This window comes from Pseudorca crassidens, chromosome 20 (genome assembly GCF_039906515.1).
Source record: "Pseudorca crassidens isolate mPseCra1 chromosome 20, mPseCra1.hap1, whole genome shotgun sequence".
Lineage (NCBI taxonomy): Eukaryota > Metazoa > Chordata > Mammalia > Artiodactyla > Delphinidae > Pseudorca > Pseudorca crassidens.
The window spans coordinates 43807809-43821689 of NC_090315.1; the positions used below are offsets into that span (position 1 = coordinate 43807809).

The window sequence follows — 13881 nt, forward strand, 5'->3', positions numbered from 1 at the left end:
CCTGAGTTGGGGGCCTGGCACAAAGAGGCATAGTCCAGGCAGCCTTCAGTGAACAAATGAAGGAAAGAATCAAAAAATGTAGAATGACTGGACAGGAGGAGCAAGAAGGGTGTCAGGAGACCATAAGCAAGGCCTCGGGCCTCACCTGGACCCAATTTCCCAGGTAAAATAAGAGGGTTGTATAAGGTTACTTCCAGGGGCCTGGCCAACTCTGACACTCTCTACCCTGATCAGGCCTGGATCTCACTGACTCTGTGCGACCTCAGCCCCTGAGGGCCATGCAGGGGCTCAGAGTGAGGCCAGAGGCCTGGGTATCCAGGAAGCAGCCCTGGCAGAGCTCACAGCAGGTGCCAGGGAGGCCCGGGGCTGTGGAGCAGTGTGGCAAGCAGGAAAAGCTGAGTTGCAGCAGCAAAGACACCACAGATGACTCCTTGGAGGGGAAAGCCCCATCCTCCAGCCAAACACGAAGCCTCAGCTGAGGTCAAAGCCTGAAAATCATTGCCTGAGTGGCCAAGGGGGGACAAGGTCTGGCCCAGGGCCAGGCCAGAGTTGGCCAGGAAAGCAGTGCCCGGCACCCAGTCAGGGCTGTTCCTCCACACATCCCTTTCCCCGCCGCGGGTCTGCCTGCCACCCCTCAGGACCACCCACACACACGGGGGCAGCCCCACCCCAGCCCCTTGAGCTGCAGGGTGCTGAGTGCAGATGGGCAGAGCAGGTGTCAGGCCCAGCCTACTAAATGGCCCTTCAGGGCCTTGATTTTCCTGCCTCTAAAAGAAGAAGAAGGCCAATATTCCCACACAGGATAGTTCTTTTGTTTTTTTTAATCAACTAAGGAGTCAGTGTTGGATGAGGCAGAAGCCAGGGAGGCCAATGGAAAGACCCCTCCAAATTGGGGTGCAGGGTGGAGAGCTGTCAATTACCTGATAATATGACTGTATGTACCTATACTCTAGAGAGTCTGGGGTGCCTGATTTGGGCCTCTTCCAGAGTCATCCTACACACATGTACCTGTATGTGCCACATGCACCCCTACATGTTTCCAAAGTGCTGAAGAAGGCTGGAGGAGAGGAGTCTGTCCTGAGGAAGAATTTTCTGTCTCCTGGAGGGACCAGAGTAGCAGGACCAAAGTGGAGGCCACCTGGGGAAGGATGGTGCTTCTGGGAGCCTAGGAAGCGTGGCCCTGACTCCTGGGCAGCTTCAAGCTCCTACTTGGAGCTACCAAGACCCTTGGTTCATAGCTAGCACACTGTGCTGAAGCTGAAGCTGCCGCTCCGACTCTGAGGACTGCCAGCACGACCCACGTGGAAGTAAACAAGGACAGCTTGGTGGTCAAGGCTGGAGCAGTCTACACTGGGCACAAGGTGGACAGCATCAGGGAATTCTCCCTGGCCTTGCCCTTCCTAACCCAGGAAGCTGGGGCACAGGGAGGTGAGGGTGGGAAGCGATGGACAGACAGGAGACACTGAGCCACGAGCCCTACTTAATCCGGGAAGGCCAACTGGGGCTTGGGTGAGGGAAGTAGGGCCCCCCCCCCCCCCGCCCCGGGGCAGAGTCCCAAGGGACAGTGGCTAAAGGCAGGTGCTGCACAGAGAAGCAGAGGAGATGCACCAGTGGATCCGGCCACACCCACTTCCCTGGCTCTCAGGCAGCGGAATGGTCCTGTTCCACCACCTTGTGGCCAAAGGGAGGATGGCACTGTCAACAGCCAGAGGCTCTGCTCTGGCTCCACGCGATTTAATAACGGCCTCAGACTCCTGGTCCACATCTCCCTCAGCCATTGATCCCTGAGGGAATAGGCTGCAGGCACCTGCAGAGCTATGGAGAAATGTGTCACAAAGAACAAGAATAGGACTGAGGTGGACATGAGTCGGGAAAGCCAGAATGGAGACAAGGCGAGCATGAGTCTGATCATGAGGGACTGGTCTGTCTTGCATCAGTGAAGCAAGGGGCCTTCTGAGGGGCAAAACTGAAGAGGTTACAGAGGAAGCCTGGTCATCCTCAGCTCTCTCCACCCTTGTCCTCCAATTCGGCCAGACGCTTCCAAATCTCCAAATCCCTTTATCCAGCTCTCTACCCCCTGTCTCTAATGTTTAATGCTATAACAAACAAAAAAAAAGTGCTTAATAACCCAGAAACAGGACAATCTACAACATGGTGCACCCCTCCAGGATGGGGGCCTCAGCTTCCCCTCCCCCACAGCCCACACTCTAGCCCCCTGCCAGTACCAATAAAGACCTGCTGCTCATCCAATCATACAAATATCTATTGAGCATTCACTCTGGCTAGGCATGTGCTGTTGAGTCCTAACAACTGCAAGTGATTTCTGTTTCATTTTACAGGTGGGCAAACTAGCTTCAAGGCATTAAATCACATGCATAGTGTCACACAGTTGGCCAGAAAGGGAGCCACGGTCTGCCTGATGCCTGGCCTCACATAGAACTCAAGAAAGGTCCTGGTGACCCAGAGAGGCCCTAGGGTCCTGACTCTGAGCAGGCAGAGGTGATTTACAAGACAGACCATTGCATCATGTCCTCACACCTGTTCATTCTTAATGCTGACCCTTCCAACAAGCTGGAGGGCATCTAACAGCTGAACCCAAAGCACAACAACAGCTACAAGTAAGAAAAGGTTCTAGGGTGCTGTAGCAGGCACTCTGACCACAGGGGGCCAGGGACAAACTACTGGAGGCAGACCTGGGCCCTCAGGGACAGTGGTTTGGTGTCATCTCGTTTCAAGTCTAACAGCCCTAATTTGGGAGAAAGTCTGCTATGTTTATTTAGTGTGTGCCACTGTGAAAGCAAGAAAGTGAGACTAATACATTCCAGAATGGGTTTATGCAAAATGTTCAAAATTTGTATCTTTCCCTCTCTTCCATCCAGAAACCCTGGTCACCCAGAAAGCCTCATCTTCAAGGGTCCTAGATGACTGACATTTGCCTGTCCTGAGGTCACCTCAAAAGGTCCTAAGCACAGGTTCAGACACTGGCTCCACCTCAGAAACCAGGCCCAAGAAATCAGGGAGTAAATCCAAGGACAAATGTGTTAACACCCACCAGAGCAAGTTCTGACATGAACTCTGGGGCAGGGCTCATGAAACGGGGGTTATCAGTTCCTGTGTGGACTATCTTGACCATAAACAGCTTCCCAGATAAAACCAGGCTAAAGTATATACTAGCACAAGATGTAATCAGTGAAGGGAAAGCAAGAAGTAGCGATGGGGAAGTGGCAACAAGGGAAAGAGAGAAAAATAGGCAGGTGAGAGGTGAGCTGCACGTGGACAGGGGCTTTGGGGCTCTAGTCTGAGTGACATGAAGTATCTGGTCCTGGCCCTCATGCATCCCCTGGACACTGAGTCTTGTGGTGTAAAGAGAAGGGGCTTGATGGGGGCTCCCTAAGGCTCAGATCAACCCTACAATGCTGTGAACGAAAATCTGGAAGAACACTCCAGGGTCACCAGCAGGGGTCTTGGCTTGGATGGCGGATGGGTGTAAGTACCTTCTCTTTGCTCGCCTGTATGTTCAAATTTCCTTTATTTTACATATCTTTAGCGGATGTTTTAAATTATAAAACATTTGTTCACTATGACAGATTTGAACAATGGAAGGTACATAAAATTTAAAACTGACATATTCCCCCTCCCAGCCTTTCCAATCCCTCTCTGCAGAGGCTGCCACTCTAGACTTGTTGCCTATGCTTCCAAACACGTTTCCATGTGCACATTACCTGGCATTCTACTAAAATGGGACTATATTACACGCAACACTTTGCAATTTCTCACCTAGCAAGATATTTCTAAATCAGTCTTCATGGAACATCACTTTTGAGCACCGGAATAGTATTCCACTGTAAGCACAGACCATGATTTATTTAACCAAAGCCTGTCAAGGGCTACTCCGCTGGTTCTAACAGGTTGCAGTTACCAACAGGGCTGGTGTGAACACCTCTGTATGTGCCATCCTGTGCTAATTTAGGGGATACGATCCTGTAACTGGGTATATAGGGCCACACAGCACATATACATGCAATGTTTAAACAAGGCAGTAAAAACTTTTCCCCCAAGGATCTACACCAAGTCACCCTTCCACCAACTCTATTTTTGGAATTTTTTTTTCAAGTTATGTTTAGTTAAAAAGGAGACCAAAAAAGAAAAGAAACCACCATGCCCAGTCATGCAGGAGGCACGGCAGGGATCTGGAGGGGAATCCCTGGCTGTGGCTCTCCCTGCTCTGCTCGCCAAATTAGGCTCCACGCCAGGTATCCTCCTCAGGCCACGCTTATGTCCACTTGGCCCGCCATTAAGGCTGCTCTCCAGCCTCCTGGCAAGACTTGTGGGCAGGACCAGGCTTCCAAGGGAGGCTTGCCCTGGTTGCAAGCCAACAGACGGCCGGGCGTGGGCTGAGCTGCCGGCCGCCAGTGTGCTGATGACTTCCAGATTGGTATCTTTAGTGCTACTTCCCCTGAGCTCCAGATCCACACAGCCACCTCCCTCAGACACTCTGACTCAGCACTTCTGAGATAGAACACCTCCTCCTCCACCACCCTGTCCATGCCCCAAACCTTCTCCTCCTCCAGTGGTCCCCATCTCAGAAGCAGTTCCAGCACCCACCCAGACATTTGACTTCTAACTAACTTCTAACCCCTCTCACCACCATACCTAAGGCAGACTGGCCCAATCTTATCAGTCTCATGTCCTAAGCTGGTCTCTGACCCAGTCCCTCTTCTGCCCACGTGCCACTCCTGCCCCAGTTGAGCCCCGTTCTCTCACCCGGAGAGCTGGAATAGCACCTGCTTCTAGCCTGGCTCCTCCTAAACCCAACCTCCTGAGCCCCACATCAAGTTTCACATCACACCACCAACGCTCGTCCCCTTCACAATCCCCCCCCCCTTCATCTACTGACAGATCAAATCCAAGCTGGCTCATGGCAGCAAGACCTCCCTCCTGCCTACCCCTCGCCTCCACCCCTGCTCTGGGGCCTCATCCTCTTGCAGCAGCAGCCAGCTGGAGAGGAACAGTCAAGTCACCACCAGCGATCCATGCCAGCTCATCAATCACTGGGTGCTGGGGGTAGGGGGGAGATGTCTCTTCACACAGCAATGCCACTGCCTGGGGCAGTCGGGACAACATGGGCCATCAGACACTGAGGGGAAAACATCAGGTGTGTGTGGGCCCAGGCTCTCACAGCTCAGAGACTCAATGTAGTTGTTCCCTTCGGTCCAAGTGCAAACCCTCTCCATGTGTACACCCTTCCCCCAACGCCTCCCAAGCTCCTCTCTCGTGTTTGTGGTCACTGGATTGTCAGAACCCTGTTCTCTCTTCCTCTGGATCACATCTGACTCTGAGGAATTCTGGACCAAGCTAAGCTTGTCTTGCTGTCTAAGCCGTGGTCACGCAGTTTCACCAAATCGATATATTCTCCTCTGACAAACAAAATGGAACAAAGTGTTTCCAGGCAAGAACATAAACTCTTAAGCAAGACATTTCCCACACACAGACCTTGACCTAACTGAAAAATCTCTCTCTCTCTTTCTCTCTCTTTTTTTAAACACAACTCTCAGCCCTCCTAAGCTATGTATCTTTCCAAGGCACCCAAGGCCTTCGATGAACCAGCCCAATGTGCCTATCCACCCTCAGCCCTGCACACCCAACACATGCTCTACTCTCTCTTCCCAGTTCCCAAAGTTCTCCTGATATTCTATGCAGTTTCACGTTTCTGAGACTGCTAATGCCATTCCTTCTTCCCCACTCCTTGACCTGGCTAATTTTTTGTGTGTGACAACTTCACTGAGATATAATTCATGTATCATACAATTTTCCCATTTAAAATGTATAATTCAATGGTTTTTAGTATATTCAGAGTTGTGCAACCATCACCACAATTTTAGAACATTTTCATTACCCCAAAAAGAAGCCCTGTACCCTTTAACTGCTACTCCTCACATGCTCCCACTGCCCCAAAGTGTACCACGTGCCTACTGGACATTCAATGCTGTTTTGATGTCCACCAGTCTGTCCATTAGGCACACCTGCACCCAAGCAAGGCCTGTGTGACATGTTTTCATTACCCACTCGAGGCCCAGCATGGTGCCTGCCTCCCAGGAGTGACAGGAAGGAATGACCACAGTGGGAGCAGCTGGCTTCCCTGACTGCTCTCTCGGCTCCAGGCCCTGTGCTTACACGTCACTAACATTTCAGAGTGATCCTATTAATACTCTCATTGTGGGTTTCCCTGGTGGCATAGTGGTTGAGAATCCACCTACCAATGCAGGGGACACAGGTTCGAGCCCTGGTCCAGGAAGATCTCACATGCCGCGGAGCAACAAAGCCCTCACGCCACAACTACTGAGCCTGCGCTCTAGAGCCCGAGAGCCACAACTACTGAAGTCTGTGCGTCTAGAGCCCGTGCTCCGCAACAAGAGAAGCCCCCGCACCTCAATGAAGAGTAGCCCCGCTCACTGCAACTAGAGAAAGCCCACACGCAGCAATGAAGACCCAATGCAGCCATTAATTAATTAATTTAAAAAATACTCTCGGGGCTTCCCTGGTGGCGCAGTGGTTGAGAATCCGCCTGCCGATGCAGGGGACACGGGTTCGTGCCCTGGTCCGGGAAGATCCCACATGCCGCGGAGCGGCTGGGCCCGTGAGCCATGGCCACTGAGCCTGTGCGTCCAGAGCCTGTGCTCCACAATGGGAGAGGCCACAACAGTGAGAGGCCCGCGTACCGCAAAAAAAACCTCTCATTATGCAGCTGAGGATAAACCACTTGCCCAGGGTCACAAAGCTAGTAACAGGCTGAGCAGGGATTCATCAGTGAGTTGAGTTCATTGGTGAGCTCTGCTCTGTCTGTATGTTGTCTCTGCCCAACCACTCCATGCACTGCTGTCAGCTTCTAGCCCTGCTCTCCTCTGTACTCATTAAGGTCACCAATGACCTCTGAATGGCAAAACCAAATGAAGAACTGTCTGACTTTATTTCAATCTCTTGGTCATGTTTGTCAGTCACCACCCCCTTCTTTTTCTCTCTTGGGGCTACCAACCTCTCAGGGGATGCCTTTGCTCTTTCTGGCAGGACCATCTTTTACCCTATCCTTGCTTAACAGAGGCCCTATGCGGGAGGGCCTCATCTAGGGCCTCTACTCTTTTGATTCTATGCTCTCTCTTGGGGTCAGTGGCCACACTTCTACCCTGATTCCCCAAGCTCAGACCTCACACCTGAGCAGCAAAAGTAGTCTCCACATCTTCACTCAGATGGCTCACAGATCCCTCAATCCCATCTTCTCACTCTTTCTCCAACCTGTTCCTTCCACAGTCCACTATCATTTCACTTGCCACCTACACAGTTGCCTAAGCCAGAGAGGAGACATCAGCCTTGACTCTTCCTTCTTCCTCAGCCTCCTTATCCAACCCTCAAATCCTATCAACTCCTCTTCCTATAATTCCCCCCCCCACCCCACAATGCTCCCTACCAATGCCTGAAGACAGGCTGCCATCATCTTCTCTGCCCTGGATTACTTATAAGATTCTGCAGACTGTTCTTCCCACCTTCAGTGTGGCCACGACCCCCAAAACACTTTTCAAACTGCAGGTACATTCTGAAGTACAAGTCCAGTAGTTTTACCCTCCCATCCCCTGCATTCAGGACAAAGCCCTTCTTGTGGTTTTTGCAATCCTTCAAAGCTGATCTCTTTCCAGCCACATTCCTGGCCATACTATAATTAGTGCTGAATAACTAACTGTGCCACTAATAGCTAATTAGTGCCACTCCTGGAGACACCATCTATGTTTGTATCCGCAGTTTGATGTGACTGGTGATTTGGCCAAGGCCAGCCAGGAGTCTCACTTTCATCTTCCTATATGAGACTGTGTCTTGTGAAATAATGTTGAAATGCAGAAGGAAATGTTGTAATGAACAAAAGACAAGTGATTCAGAACAGAGAGGGATACAGTGTTCTGAAAGACAACCAGCATATCACACATGGGAGCTCTTCAACCATAGTCCCTGAGCATCTAACTCACTGGCTGAGGAAAACAATCACTCGGGACGACCTAACTCACATGGAAGTTGAGAAGATCACAGGGTTCCTCCTTCTGAATGCTAAGCATATTTCTTTACAACAGGAAGGATATGTACTGAATGGTCCAAGTGTCGGGGGATCCCCCATTCCAAATTAGGAACTGGCATCTGGTACCCATCAGCTAAGTTACAGCTGCATAACCCAGCAAGCCATAGGCTTCTCTGTATTTTCCAAGTTTCTAAGTAAGAAGGAAGCTAATTCATAGAAAAATCCTAGAAATAATGACCAACTCAGCAACAATGAGAAACCCCTGGACTCAGATTTTGGTCTCTAAATATCATTTTCCTATAAAAAGAATCAGGTCCCCTAAGAGAAACGATGACTCTAGGTCTGGGTCAACAAATGTACAAGATAACATTAGAATATATTGTCATCTCAGTAGTAACGAAGGCTACAGGGTTATATCAAAAACTGTATACAACAGGCAGCCTATTGTATAAGCTCCCACTGGCCAAAGGACAATTTGAGCACTGATAAAGTTAAAAGACTGAAGCACAACAAATATATTAAAATCCATAAGTGTGTTATGATACTAAACAAACAAAAAGAAGAACAAACAAACCTCACGAGTCATCTTTGGAGGATGTTGGAAAACCAACTCATTATTTTGGAAGCTAGTAAATATGGGAAAGAATTAAGCATTTATCCTGCCTCTCCTATACAGACTGTATTTCAGGGTAACCAAGTAGTTGATTACTGGCAATTTCCAGGTATAGAAGTATTCAAGCTAGCAATTGCAGAAGGAAACATAAAACTAAAATATCACCATTTTGCAACCCCTAATGAAATAATGGTTCTAGGCAATAAATGTCAATGGTTCCTATGCCATAAAAAGGGAAACAACTAAAGAGAAACAACTCTCAATAGAAGCACAAATGTCATCTATTAAATATTGTTTAAAAAAAAATAGAACCAGAATCTAATTAGGTCTTTAGATCTAACTATCAATTTACAGGAAAAACAAGGGACAGAGGAACATGTTAAACTATACAGGAGGGATATAATCAGCAAAGTTGAGATGGAAGGAAAATCTATAAATTAAAAGACCCAGCTTCTTCAGGAAATAAAAGGAAAAGTAAGACAGAAAACCTATATACTAAAAGACTTCTGATAGCATCAATCAATTGAAATATATGGATCATAATTGGACCCCGCTTGAAACAAATTGTATTAAAAAATTGTTTGAGACAATCAGACAAATCTAAACATGAAATGGATATTTGATGACATCAAAAACTATTGTTTCTTTTAAAGGAGGACTAATAGGATTGTGGTTGTTAAAAAAAAAATAAATCATGATCTTTTTTAGAAACACCAAAATATTTACAGCTGAAATGATATGCTGTCTGGGATTTACTTCAAAATAATTTGAGAGTGGGGGGATAAATGCAGCTATTACTGAAACAAGATTGATAACAACAAAAGCTGATCACTGTTGTAATTAGGTGATTATTACTTATAGGTTCGGTATACTATTCCCTCTGATTTGTATATGTTTAATGATTTCCATAATAAATAGTTTTAAAGAGAAAAAAGGAAAGGGGAAATTCTGCAGGGCAGGGCCAGAGTCTCACTCATACCTGTATTCCCAGCAGCCAGTCAGACAAATTAATAGCAATGCTTTTAGGCTGAAGCCAAGGTCAAAGCTAAGGGTTCAAGCTCAGAACTATGGTAATACCTGAAATACCTGCCTGGCTCTCTTATGAGGCACAGAGCTGGCACACAGTAGGCCTTCAGGAAGCGTTTTTTGAATGAGCAAACGAAGACTTCAACATCGAATTAGCACGACATATGTTCCTCATGATCTGAAATACATTCACTTAGTCACATCCGACCACCTCAAATTCGGCAGGCCTCTGTGGAAGGTGGTACCCCCTGCCACCACTCTCTCTGCCTCCACACCCAGTGCTGAGGGGCCAGGGGCTTCCTCCCCTGGGCTCAGCCTGATGTTTTTAAACCAAGGGTCTGGGTTCCGAGCAGATTTGTGCTCTTGTCCCCCGCACCCTACCACCCAGGACTCCTTTTGGTCCCTCTGATTGGCCCAACTATTTATTTCTCCTTGGCATGTTGGTCGCTCTGCCCGAAATGTCCCCCACCCCACTCCACCCCATCCCTGGCCTAGCTCTCTGCACAGCTGGCTCCTCATTGTCCACACCTCAGCTCGAATATCCTTCCTCAGCAGGGCCTGAACCAGCCACACTCTCTACAGAAAGTTCCCCTCTGATTCTCTATCATTTCTCCACTGTCCCTTTCACAGGTAACACCCTTAATATGCAATTATATATTTCCTTTGCTTTAAAATAACAATAACTGCAGCTAGCACACTGACTCAGTACTTACCATGTGCCAAGTTCATGCTAAGTGTTTTACAGGGATTATCTTGTTTAGCTTTCACAACCACCCCAGCAGTAAAGATACGTATCATTTTATTTATTATTATTTCCATTTTATGGATGATGAAACTCAGGACAGAGCAGTTACATGGCCACAGAAATGTGCAGTAGTAAGCCCACATTTGTAACCGCTATGCTACACTGATCTCTTAATGTCTTCTGGCCCCACTGACCTCCACCCCCAGACTATGAGGGTCAAGGGGAACATCATTCAACAAAGTACCTCAGACCCTACTGCTGTGCCTGGCATAAAAGAGGTGCTTTACAAGTATATGTGGAATGAATGAAAACATTCAAAGTAATCCTGTATGATTTCTCTTTGTGTATCTCTGACCCACCTCCTCTTCCCCACAAGTCCCTAGCACAGGACCCAACTTCTAGAAGGTACTCAACACCTCCAAAACACTCAGAGCTGAAAAGAGCTTTTGTGACCACCTAGCTCTGTTCCCTCAGTTCACCAAGGGCTAGGAACTTCTCCTACTTCTGAGAAGAGACAATCAAGCAAGATGGACAATGGAGGATACATGGACTTCAGCGGTCCTAAGAGGCTGAGTTCTAGCAAAAGAGGTCAGTAGCAGATGCCCTGATGGAGTAGAAGCCAAGAAGGAAGGCTAGGGTGGGGTGGAGCGTCTATATGTACTTCCTGTACCTTGCAGAACAAATAAACACCCTCCACCCAATGTCCTGAGCCTTCAGGAAACTGTTCCACTTCTAAAACATGTTCTTTGGAAACCTCATCATCTCAGGACACACCTACAGATTTCATAGGGACCACAGGCTTCCTTGGTCTCTCCTTCCCACCTCCCTCCCCTCTCCCCCCCCTTTCCCTTTTCCCTGGAGATAAGGAAGCAAAAACACCCAGCAACAAAGGGCTGGAGGTCAGGCCTCTGGGGTGACCTTCAGGAGCAGAGAAGGCCTTTCTGTAGAGGACAAGTGGAGTTTCTGGTCAATCCTTCCCGCCTCTGGTTATCTCCAGCCCCTGAAAGTCCTGAGCATCTCCAGCCTAGAGTCCCAAGAATCTCAAACTCTGTGTTGACAGACTTCTAGGAAAGCAGCACAAACAAACACAAGAGCTGCAACTGGATGGAGGGGGACAACATTCTAGCCTAGCGTGTCCACAAAGGGGTTCTAAGATGGGATGGTACTGGGTCTGGGCCTTAAAGGGTGGGAATCACTGGGTTTCACGGGAGTAAGAAGGAAGCAGAGAAAATGGCTAGTGCAAATAATACTGAAACGAGCTAACATTTACCTAGCACTTATTCTGTGCTTGGTGCTGAGTTAAGTGTTTTACACATAATAACTTGTTGACATCTCTCAACCTTGTGAGATAGGTGCTGTTAATGTGTCAGATGATGAACCCAAGACCCAGAGGTGTTAAATAACTTGCCTAAAGTGATTCAGTAATTGGTGCGGCTGGGATTCAAAGTCAGATTTGAAAGTTCAAAGTCCACCACACAATGTGCACCAAAAGCTGGGGGATGGCTTGCATGAAGGAAAGGAACATGTGTGAAAGAGCGAGGGAATCCCTGAATGTCACACTAAAGGGCTGGATGGTGATCCACAAGGGGATCATGTGTGAGCAGTGCTGTAGGAAGAATGGCTTAACATGTTTATGGGGGATGATGGAGGGTCTGCTGGGAAGATGGGAACCCCGTGCCCCCAGAAGCTCTACACGGGTGGGGTAGGAGGGCAGCAGGAATGAGGAAAGCCTAGAAGAGAAACAAGTTTACCAAATGCCAGTTGGTAATCAATGGTGTCCGCATTCAGATTTAAGCAAATAAAGATCTTCCTTCAGTCCCAATCAGTCCACAAAACTCCCATTAAATACCACTGTGTGCCAAGCCCTGCCCTGTGCAGCCTCTCTCTGTTTCTCCTCTGTTTGCCACAGTGAGGACAATGAGGTTGCTGTCAAGTTCCTACAACCCAGCACCCTAAAGTGCTCTCCTCTCCTTCCCCACCTCCACTCTCATAAGGGAGGTGAAAGACTTTTCTTGCACATCTATGTTAAAACCATAATGCCCCCAACTGTATTTGAACTGCAGTAAGTTTTAAAACTTAAAGGTATTTATTTTCACATTACAGATCCAATTTGCAAGGTACATAACTGCTTTTTTAACTGAGCTCACTTTTAACCTCAGTAAGTTTATGATGAGAAAATTTTCTCCAGAAGGCGAATCATCTGGGCATCTTCCCCCTCCAGCTACCAACCAGGAGGCTAGCAGTACCTCTGTTCGAGGATATCATCTGGAGGTCAGGGATGGGAACTCACAGCCCAGCCACTGTGCCCTTCACTACCACCTGGGGGGCGGCGGTGGGTAGCGGGAGGAGGAAGAGAAGACTGGAATCAGGGAAGTCTCTAATTCAGTAAATCTGATGCTGCGCCTCACAGAGGCAATTCCACTTTGGAGCTGTGTGTCCTGAGAAAAAGTGGAACTCAGCTTCTCACCATTCTTGTGCTAGGAAACCCTGTCTGAACAGGCACCCTCATGGAGCGGGTGGGAATTATTGTCAAATACAGGTGTATGAACTTCCCGACTTTCAGGGCTCTCCCAAACAGGGCCTTCAGAAGACCGTTCAGCCAGTGGATCGGCGATGGGAGGAAACTCTCGCTAAGCTGGCTCAGTAATTCCCCAGAAAGGCTCACTGCGCAGGCCAACGTGAAGACACAATGAGCCCAAAGCCCTTGGTGTATGTGCTGGGAGGGAAAGCCGGGGACTTTTCCGCTTAGCTTCCCTAAGCTTTGCCACGAGACAGCTCTCTGGCTACGTCAGGGTAAAGAGACTTGTACGAGCACATCTCACACCAGCTAACCACTCCCGAGAGACCCTCTCTTTCAAACTACAATGGTGGGCAGAACGGGGAAGAAGTGGTCCCAGCAGAGGCGAACCACTGCGGTTCTTAAAGCCTTGTTTGCGTTTGGGCCCACACGGAGCCGCAAATGGAGGTATATTCCCTTCCGGCGCACCCGCCATTAGCCCCCGGATTCCCAGCAGGCCTCTCAGGCCCGGATCCGGTTCCCCAACCTCTCAGGCCCTTCGAGAACCCCCAGCTTCCACTCCCAGACCTCAGAACCTTCAGGCCCGCGCCGGCCTCCCTGCCGGCCTTTCGAGGCCCCGCAGCCCGGCCCCGCGGCTCACCCTCGAGCGTCTCGCACTGAACCAGGTTGAGGTAGTCCGTCTGGCTGAGCACCCCGGCCTTCAGGCCGCGCACCAGTCCCTCCAAGTAGCCATTGTCCACGTTGAAGTAAAGCTCCGGGAAGAACGACATGGCTGCGGCGGGGGCGGCTGGACCGGAGGACCCGGACCTGCCGGCACGCAGCACAACTCCAAGATCAGCTGACGCGGCGCCCGCAGCGGGCTGTCAAGCGCATCAGGTGACGCGCAAGCGGCCCACGTGACCACAACGGGGCGGGGCTCT

General features: G+C 49.2%; 1 protein-coding gene across 2 annotated transcripts in view; it reads right to left on the minus strand.

Annotated features, from left to right (window-relative positions):
* Positions 1-13835, minus strand: part of ATP6V0D1 (ATPase H+ transporting V0 subunit d1) — a 38090-nt gene extending 24255 nt beyond the window's left edge. The window contains exon 1 of one of the 2 annotated variants that reach the window (XM_067720008.1): positions 13602-13835. In XM_067720008.1, the coding sequence (XP_067576109.1) occupies positions 13602-13731 (130 nt within the window). In that variant the 5' untranslated portion in view covers positions 13732-13835. The remainder of the gene's footprint in view (positions 1-13601) is intronic. The other variant, XM_067720006.1, reaches the window with a different exon arrangement.
* Positions 13836-13881: the final 46 nt, after the last annotated feature.